At 33.8% G+C, this 9882-nt stretch overlaps 1 protein-coding gene across 4 annotated transcripts; it reads right to left on the reverse strand.

Annotated features, from left to right (window-relative positions):
- Window positions 1–4261: 4261 nt before the first annotated feature.
- LOC134312167 (cystatin-like protein) lies at window positions 4262–9736 on the reverse strand. Of its 4 annotated transcripts, XR_010011507.1 has the most exons (7): window positions 9302–9732; window positions 9021–9125; window positions 8813–8890; window positions 6062–7671; window positions 5826–5927; window positions 5621–5695; window positions 4262–4699 (listed from the first exon to the last, which is right to left on the reverse strand). XR_010011507.1 is itself a non-coding variant. In XM_062993883.1 (4 exons), the coding sequence occupies exons 1-4, from the start codon at window positions 9488–9490 to the stop codon at window positions 7603–7605; spliced, it is 441 nt and encodes a 146-aa protein (XP_062849953.1). In that variant the 5' UTR covers window positions 9491–9611; the 3' UTR covers window positions 7273–7602. The 4 variants fall into 4 exon arrangements, 2 of the variants coding, with proteins under 2 accessions (XP_062849953.1, XP_062849954.1); XR_010011508.1 differs by lacking the exon at window positions 5621–5695 and having other exon boundaries at window positions 9302–9736; XM_062993883.1 differs by lacking the exons at window positions 4262–4699; window positions 5621–5695; window positions 5826–5927 and having other exon boundaries at window positions 7273–7671; window positions 9302–9611.
- Window positions 9737–9882: the final 146 nt, after the last annotated feature.

Genomic DNA, 9882 nt, shown 5'->3' on the forward strand with positions numbered 1-9882 from the left:
TGGTCCCTCTCTGTAAGAAAAAGTTGATTTTAGACTGGCCCAAGTTCTCCTTCATCTCACTCAAAGGGGTGTTACCAACCATAGTTGTCATGACAACCTGTGACCTTTGTGACCTGACTTGAACAGTTCTGAACTAATGTAAGAGACTTAATAGACTTAAATTTAAACCATAGACATGCTTTAAATTAACATATAAGAACATCACTATACATAATACATAAAACATAAACAAGTTTCATTCACTGAAAATCAGTACAATCATTTAATAGTAATACTATTCTAATAATTTTACTTACTAAAAAAATATAGTGTCTGAACAATGTCCAAATCAAACAACATGCAGTAGATGTTGTGACACATACCTGTTTACAAATTTTTATACAACAATGAACAATCAGTATATTCTGTTCTATAAAGTCTACAGTACTGTTTAAAATACAAATTTGTGCTGACATTATCTGAAATGTATGAATTAACATGAATTTTGTACGTTAAGTAATGTACATTGTGTTATTTTAAATGTGTTTTAAATGCATTTTGAAAGTTGCATGGATTAAAGTAAGAATATTTTTAAGGAAATTCTGTATTTTTGCGCGTTTTTGTTGAAGTGCTTTAAGCATTTGCAGTGCTTTAAATTAACAATTTGATATCTTGCAACAATTGTGTCTGTGTGGATTAAATAGTAGTATTGTGTAAGATATAATTAAAATAAGTATAATTTACAGTTTCTAAAATTTGAATTAAATAATAAGAATTTAACAAATAATTACAGTACTGTACAGTTAACCTAAGTTTTTACTGTGATGTTACTGTAAAATGCAATTACAGTAAGATCAAGTTACTGAAAAAGTAAAATACAGTTATGATACTGTAAATGTGAACTACAGTAACTTACTGGCAACACTGTTTGAAATGTCTAAAAGTGCACAAGACTTTAAATTTTGCTTCCTTCTGCCAGTATGTCACCGTGTGCTGTGTGTTTACACTCTGTTGCCCTCGTTGCCACGCCCCGTTGTTAGCGCTCTTCACTTTACCTGTGTGTCCAAATAGGCCTACTCCTCTATCCTGTGTTTTCTTTTGCTACTTACTGTGGTGGTTTCCGTTTGTGTTTGTTTGTACTGGTTATTGTTGTGGTCTACATTTGTGCCTATTTTTAAATTACTGCTAGTCAGTGTTCACTAGTCCGTGTTTGTTCGTGGTTCTGCTCAATAAAAGCTGTTTAACGCATATGCGACTTGCGTTCGTCACATGAACAAGTAGGCTGTATAGTGAAGGGCCCCCAGGAGACAGTGGCAAAGATTGCAACTTCTTAATATGATTGCCATGTTCTCTCAAGTAATACAATTTAAAAATTGCTTACAGGGAGAGAATTCTTCTTTTTGGTTAACTTGGTTGTCTAATTTGTTTTCTCTTTGAATCAATTTTCATGTGCACCATTGCTGAGTGTGCCATGTTGGCAGTTAGATTTTAGGTATAAAATGAACTTGGGCCAGGCTAAAATCAACTTTTTCTTACAAAGAGGGACCAGTTCTGTGCAATGGATGGTTATTTGTCTGGCCCGACTTGAATTATGCCACCAGTATGCTTCTGAATAAAAATAGGTTTTCCTTACAGTGGAAATGCAGCCTGAAAGAATGAATTGAAAAAATATTTTACAAACTAAATATTTTAATTATATTTGAATCACATTTTTACATTGACAACATCACGATGAGAATCAGCCAAAAAAATTATGTTCACGTCTTCATTTAGTTGATTTATGTCGGTAAAATATAAAATGTGCAGCAAATATCCATGGCGAACGCTCCCTTTGTGAATAAGGAACCAACATCAGCCGCTAAATATGAAGCTGCGAATAAGTAACCAAACGAATCGGAAGCCGCGAATAAGTAACTAACTTCAGCCTCGTCAACCCACGACACCGTTCATACTCTATACAGTATCAGTACATACTTACATATCAGTACATACTTAATATTTTACCAGTATACTGCATACCACACTAAAATTTACTCTATACTGTGCCAGTTCATACATACTACAAATTGTACTGTATACTGCACTGAATGAATTAAATGGAGATTAATGAATGAATAAAGACTTGACCAGGTTGAGATTGTAAACATGTTTTATGCAAATTAACTTTAATTCCTGGTAACACAAACATCAGTAATAGAAGAGTAAAATACAGACGTTGTGATTTTTGTAATGCTGAGGCTTTTTACACCTGCTGTACAACATAATGACAGAAAATAAGTCAAAAACAGAACAGTCATTTAACAATATAAAATAAAATAATTTCAGTAAATCATACAGCTCTACATAAATGTAACTGATTTTTGGTTGAACAATAATTTAATATTTATATTCATGTATGTTATTACTTAATCTACTTTATAAGCAAATTATTTAAATGCATTGAACCCCGTATATGATGATCAGTAGTTTTTTTTATTGTATTATCTTCCACGTTTAAACACCTAAAATATAATCAGGTCACGTTCTTGTTCTCTTTCTGAAAGACACTTTTCTCTCTCAGCTGGCTTTGCCTGAAATAAAAACATTTTTCTCATTAATAAGCAGTAAGAACATCCAGTAACAAATACAGATTCTGTTTATAGTCTGAGACCTGTGTACATTACTGCTGTAAAGTTGGTGTAATATCCAGTGCTCATTTGACATTTAAATCAATAAAACAAATGTGTTTTATTTCCAATGTGGACACCTAACTAAGACCATGTTGCATGTTCCATTCCTTGCTTCAAACTAGATGTAATGTGTTTGAGTTCAGGGATTTTCTTTGAAGTTCCTTTAAACCAAACTCGCCAAACAATGAGTACAGTCATGCTGGATCTGAAAATGGCCTTCCTCAAGGATCTATTGGATAAAACACTTGAACTTAATCATTACAAGGGGTGTCCACATACTTTTCACCAAACAGAGTATTTTACTAGAATTTTAAGATATATTTATAATATTTATAGTACCTAAATATCTAAAAGATAACATAATGTCTTAAGTCTTTGAACAGATTCCAAGGTTCCAGGTTTCATGGATGAAGGAGCAAACAAAACTACACAAACAAAGCTCCCACTGCTGCTGCATTCTTCTTAACATTTACATGTCTTTTTCCCATAAAAGTTAGCCTTTAAAATTGTGTATTTTAATAACGTGTGTTAAGTGTTTACTTAAAAATCCCTATAGGTAATGCAGAAACCTCCACCCACCTTCAATAGACACACCTATTAAAAAGCAGTAGAAAAGCAGGAGAATGGCTTGAGTAGCAGCACCTGGACAAATGTTACTGAACATTCCAGAACTATTAGCATTAATAGGGAGTTTACCCAATCACAAGACTTCAACAACAACATGCTTCTTACAGGTTGATGTAAACTTCAACTGTACTTATTCATGTAGTAGCTATTCAGCTCATCACTCATGTGGCAGTATGTTATTTATTAGACAATTAATAAAATATTTGACCATGGCTTCCTGGACCAGGACAGGATTTTAACAGGTTAACTGTAGTTACTGTACTTTTTTTCCCTTTTCTCCCACTTTAGCGCATCCAATTTCTGCCCGTCAATCATCCTCTCACTAATGCTGGTCTCTGCTCCTGATTAGGGAGGACAAGGCTGCTCCACGCCCCCTCCGACACATGCACAGCAATCGAACATCTTATCACCTACACTTGACGAGTGCAGTGCAGTACAGCGCTGTGTACGGAGAGTCACACCCTCTACTGCACTCCTTCCCCATCTCCGTGCAGGCGCCACCAACCAGCCAGCAGAGGTCGTAATCGCACTAGTCTGAGAGAGAGTCCCCATCCGGCTTAGTCCCGCCCCTTATCTCAACAACAGGCCAATCGTTGTTCATGTGGCCGCTAAGAAACAATGTATTCGAGATCTCAGCTCTGGTGAACAGGGTGTGTTTTTACCGCTGCGCCACCTGAGCGGCCTTATTGTAGTATTTTTTAACACCAACAGTGACTAATCTCACAAAAGCAGCAATATTAGGGACAATTACTGTACCAGTATACTGCATACTACACTGGAAATTACTCTATACTGTACTAGTATATCGTGCATACTGCACTATACTCTATACAGTATCAGTACATACTTAATATTGTACCAGTATACTGCACACCACACTAAAATTTACTCTATACTGTGCCAGTTCATACATACTACAAATTGTGCTGTGTACTGCATTGAATGAATGAAATTAAGATAAATGAATAAATAAAGACTTGACCAGGTTAAGATTGTATCATGCAAATGAACTTTAATTCCTGGCACAAACATCAGTAATAGAAGAGTAAAATACAGACGTTGTGAGTTTTGTAATGCTGAGGCTTTTTATACCTGCTGCACAACATAATTAATGACAGAAAATAAGTAAGAAAAGTAACAAAACAGTCATTTAACAATTTAATTATTTCAGTAAATCATACAGCTCTACATAAATGTAACTGTTTTTCGATTAAACAATAATTAAATATTTATATTTATGTATGTTAATACTCAATATACTTATATAAGCAAATTATTTAAATGCATTAAATCCCATATATGATGATCAGTAGGATTTTTTTATTGTATTATCTTGCACGTTTAAACACCTAAAATTGAGAACTACCCCGGCCAAATTTTTCTTCTCTTTCTGAAAGACACTTTTCTCTCTCAGCTGGCTTTGCCTGAAATAAAAACATTTTTCTCATTAATAAGCAGTAAGAACATCCAGTAACAAATACAGATTCTGTTTATAGTCTGAGACCTGTGTACATTACTGCTGTAAAGTTGGTGTTATATTCAATGTTAATTTGACATTTAACAAATGTGTTTTATGTCCAAAGGTATGTGGACACCTAACCAAGACTATGTTATATGTTCCATTCCTTGCTTCAAGCAAGATGTAATGTGTTTGAGTTCAGGGCTTTTCTCTGAAGTTCCTTTAAACCAAACTCGCCAAACAATGAGTACAGTCATGCTGGATCTGAAAAGGGCCTTCCTCAATGACCTATTGGCTAAAACACTTGAACTTAATCATTACAAGGGGTGTCCACATACTTCTCACCAAACAGAGAATTTTACTAGAATTTTAAGATATATTTATAATATTTATAGAACCTAAATATCTAAAAGATAACATAGTGCCTTAAGTCTTTGGACAGATAAAGAAGTAGACATACTACACAAGTTTTATTAAATTCCAAGATTTTCATGGATAAAGGACAAACAAAACAACACTACACGCTCCCACTGCTGCTGCATTAGGGACTGAAAGTTATCGTTATGAATGTAGGAGTTCACTAAACATTGTACAAGTGATCCATATACATCTATAATGTTTACTATGTGATTTAATAATATTAAACCACTTTGAAACATGTTAATGTCCTTCACCCACTACAAGGCTTGATTTAAAATATGCATTTAATATATTTTATACTAAAATTGTTTAAGAAATAAGTTTATCTACATATTCAAATGTGTATCAAATAAATCCAATATTAAAACTGAACATTGTCTAATCAAAAAAATATATTATTAAATATTATTATTAAAGTGAATTTATGAAGAGCATTAAAAAGATGTATTATAAACAGACAGCTTACCTTCAGGACATCTCTTAATAATGCACAGTCAACAAGTTCATCGTTTGTCTTACACACAACGCAGTCAAAAAAATGCTGTGTAGAAGGTATGAGACTGCATTATGATTCTTAAATAAGCTTAAGTTAAGATATGTTCACAATAAAATACAATGTGATAATAGTTTAATGAAAATGAAGTAATTATTACCAATAAAAATATACACACCCTGTTTACTGGCTCACACTCCTTTCGATGGCCATGATTACCACGTTCCTTTTTGCATTATGTGCTTCTCAGAATAATATTTACATAATAGTTCCCTGAAATCTGTGAAACAAAAAATTGACAAAAGGTAGAAGTACAGAAATTTAATATTAATGTTTATGGTTTTAAAGTTTGTAGGAGTTGGAAAAATAATCAGCCAAAACATTTAGCTGCTCAAAAAAGTGAACATAACTTACCTTTAGAGGCTCATGAATTAGAAGAAAGTTAGCATGATTTACATCAAGGTCACCAGTGTTGACTTTTTTCAGCGCTTTATCAATATGTATTTTGTATTTGCTGTCCAAGCTTTCATATGGCTGTTGTGCCCCAGTAGAAACCAGCAGAACCAGCGCCACAAGCAGCAATCCTTTCAGAAGAACATTCATACTTGCTGCACAAGGGAAAAAACGTTTCTAGATCACTTCTTTTCTTCCAGTCTAATATAAACGAGGTGCTCTGGCTGTATGGACTCTCCCAGACTTAGTCTCAGTGTTTCATTGTGAGTGATAACAGCTGTGGATTCTGTCAACATTCATAAAACCAAAAGTCAAAGCCTTCTGTGTCTTTCACCCAAAACAACCTTTGTGGTTATCAGCAAAAACAAAAGCTGTGCCAACCAAAAACAGTCAAAGTCTATTTAGTGGTTTTCAAAGTGGGGTGTGTTTATCACTACCAGTACCAGATGACCCAGGAATGTTTGCTTCATGTGTTAAAAACAAATGTAAAAAAATTACAATTTGTGTTAATGCTTCTTGACATTTACATGTCTTTCTCCCATAAAAGTTAGGCTTTAAAACTTTGTATTTTAATAACGTGTGTTAAGTGTTTACTAAACAATTCCTGTAGCTAATGCAGAAACCGCCACCAACCTTCAACAGACACACCTATTAAAAAGCAGGAGAATGACTAACTGAGGAGCATCTGATGTTAATCTGGACACAAAGAGCATGGAATCATGGATTCCTGGACCTGGACAGGATTTTAACAGGTTAATTGTATAGTTTTTTTAACACCAACAATATTAGGGACAATTATTTAAATACAAGTTCTTTTAACAATAAAGAAGGATTTTATAATGGCACTTTCAGGACAAAAAGTAGGATAGGTCAAAAGTCCAGATTTAGTTGGCCTTATTTCAAAGACAAAACCTGGTCATGTTAGTTTTAGGATACAAGCGAAAATAAAAGTAGGCAAAAGATAAATGTCTAATCCATGTGTTTTATATCTCCACCCACCAACTACATTTTCTCTCTCTAAATGTAATCACTGCCAGAACACACTCACTGAGTCTTACACAACAGCCACTGCTATGGTAGGGTCAGTGCTGACCTGAAACAACAGCCACTGCAGCTGCCAAATGCCAAACAGACATCTAAACATATATAAACAAATCTTCAAAACAAAAAAATAGGACAGGATTTCAACAGGTTTATTGTAGTATTTTTTAACACCAACAGTGACTAATCTTACAAAAGCTGCAATATTAGGGACAATTACTGTAATTACTGACAGAAAATAAGTCAGAAAAGTAACAGAACAGTCATTTAACAATGTAATAATTTCAATCATACAGCTCTACATAAATGTAACTGTTTTTTGATTGAACAATAATTTAATATTTATATTCATGCATGCTGATACTCAATATACTTTATGAGCAAATTATTTAAATGCGTTAAATCCCTTATATGATGATCAGTAGTTTTTTTTTATTGTATTATCTTGCACGTTTTAACACCTAAAATAAATTCTGGGCACCTTCTTGTTCTTTTTTTGAAAGACACTTTTCTCTCTCAGCTGGCTTTGCCTGAAATAAAATTTTTTTTCTCATTAATAAGCAGTAAGAACATCCAGTAACAAATACAGATTCTGTTTATAGTCTGAGACCTGTGCACATTACTGCTGTAAAGTTGGTGTTATATTCAATGTTCTTTTGACATTTGTCAAATCTGTTTTATTTCCAAAGGTATGTGGACACCTAACCAAGACCATGTTGCATGTTCCATTCCTTGCTTCAAGCAAGATGTAATGTGTTTGAGTTCAGGGCTTTTCTCTGAAGTTCCTTTAAACCAAACTCGCCAAACAATGAGTACAGTCATGCTGGATCTGAAAAGGTCCTTCTTTAGAACCTAATGGCTAAAACTCTTAAACTCAATCATTACAAGGGGTGTCCACATACTTTTCGCCAAACAGAGTATTTTACTAGAGTTTTAAGATATATTTATTATATTTATAGCACTTAAATATCTAAAAGATAACATAATAACATAACTTAAGTCTTTGGACAGATAAAGAAGTAGACATACTAGAAGAAGAACAAAATAGAAGATATAATTTATTTGTCATATATACATATACAGGTGTACAGTACAATGAAATTATTTCTTCGCATATCCCAGTTTGTTTGGTAGCTGGGGTCAGAGCGCAGGGTCAGCCATCGTACGGCGCCCCTGGAGCAGACAGGGTTAAGGGTCTTGCTCAAGGACCCAACAGTGGCTGCATAGCAGAGCCTGGATTTGAACCACCAATATCACAAAAGTTTTATCAAATTCCAAGATTTTCATGAATAAAGGACAAACAAAAAAACACTACAAGCTCCCACTGCTGCTGCATTAGGGACTGAAAGTTATCGTTTTGATTGTAGGAGTTCACTAAACATTGTACAAGTGATCCATATACATCTATAATGTTTACCATGTGATTTAATAATATTAAACCGCTTTTAAACATGTAAATGTCCTTCATCTACTACAAGGCTTGATTTAAAATATGGATTTAATATATTTTATACTAAAATTGTTTAAGAAATAAATGTATCTACATATTCAAATTTGTATCAAATAAAACCAATAATAAAAATGAACATTGTCTAATAAAAAACAAATATTAAATATTAAAGTGAGTTTATGAAGAGCATTAAAAAGATGTATTATAAACAGACAGCTTACCTTCAGGACATCTCTTAGTGTTGCACAGTGAACAAGTTCACCATCGTTTGTCTTACACACAACGCAGTCAAAAAAATGCTGTGTAGAAGGTATCAGACTGCATTATGATTCTTAAATAAGCTTAAGTTAAGATACGTTCACAATAAAATACAATGTGATAATAGTTTAATGAAAATGAAGTAATTATCACCAATAAAAATATACACACCCTGTTTACTGGCTCACACTCCTTTCGATGGCCATGATTACCACGTTCCTTTTTGCATTTTGTGCTTCTCAGAATAATATTTACAATATAATAGTTGTCCGAAATCTGTGAAACAGAAAATAGACAAAAGGTAGAAGTACAGAAATTGCTTAGTGGTATAACCTGAACAAAGAATGACATTAAGCTTTGTTAATATTAATGTCCATGGTTTTGAAGTATGTAGGTGTTGGAAAAATAATCAGCCAAAACATTTAGCTGTTAGAAAAGTGAACAGAACTTACTCTCAGAGGCTCCTGAATTAGATGAAAGTTAGCATGATTTACACCAAGGTTTCCAGTGTTGACTTTTTCCAGCGCTTTATCAACATGTATTTTGTATTTGCTGTCCCAGCTTTCATATGGCTGCTGTGCCTCAGTAGAAACCAGCAGAACCAGCGCCACAAGCAGCAATCCTTTCAGAAGAACATTCATACTTGCTGCACAAGTGAAAAACGTTTCTAGATCACTTCTTATCTTCCAATCTAATATAAACGTGGTGCTCTGGCTGTATGGACTCTCCCAGACTTAGTCTTTCATTGTTAGTGATAACAGAAAACCAAAAGTCAAAACCTTCTGTGTCTTTCACCCAAAACGACCCTTTGTGGTTATCAGCAAATACAAAAGCTGTGCCAACCAAAACAGTCAAAGTCTATTTAGTGGTTTTCTAAGTGTGGTGTGTTTATCACTACCAGTACCAGATGACCCAGGAATATTTGCTTCATGTGTTAAAAACAAATGTAAAAAAATACAATTTGTGTTAATGCTTCTTGATATTTACATGTCTTTCTCCCAGAAAGTTCGGCTTTAAAACTTTCTATTTTAAT

The sequence above is a fragment of the Trichomycterus rosablanca genome, chromosome 4 (assembly GCF_030014385.1).
Source record: "Trichomycterus rosablanca isolate fTriRos1 chromosome 4, fTriRos1.hap1, whole genome shotgun sequence".
In the NCBI taxonomy this organism is placed as follows: Eukaryota; Metazoa; Chordata; class Actinopteri; order Siluriformes; family Trichomycteridae; genus Trichomycterus; species Trichomycterus rosablanca.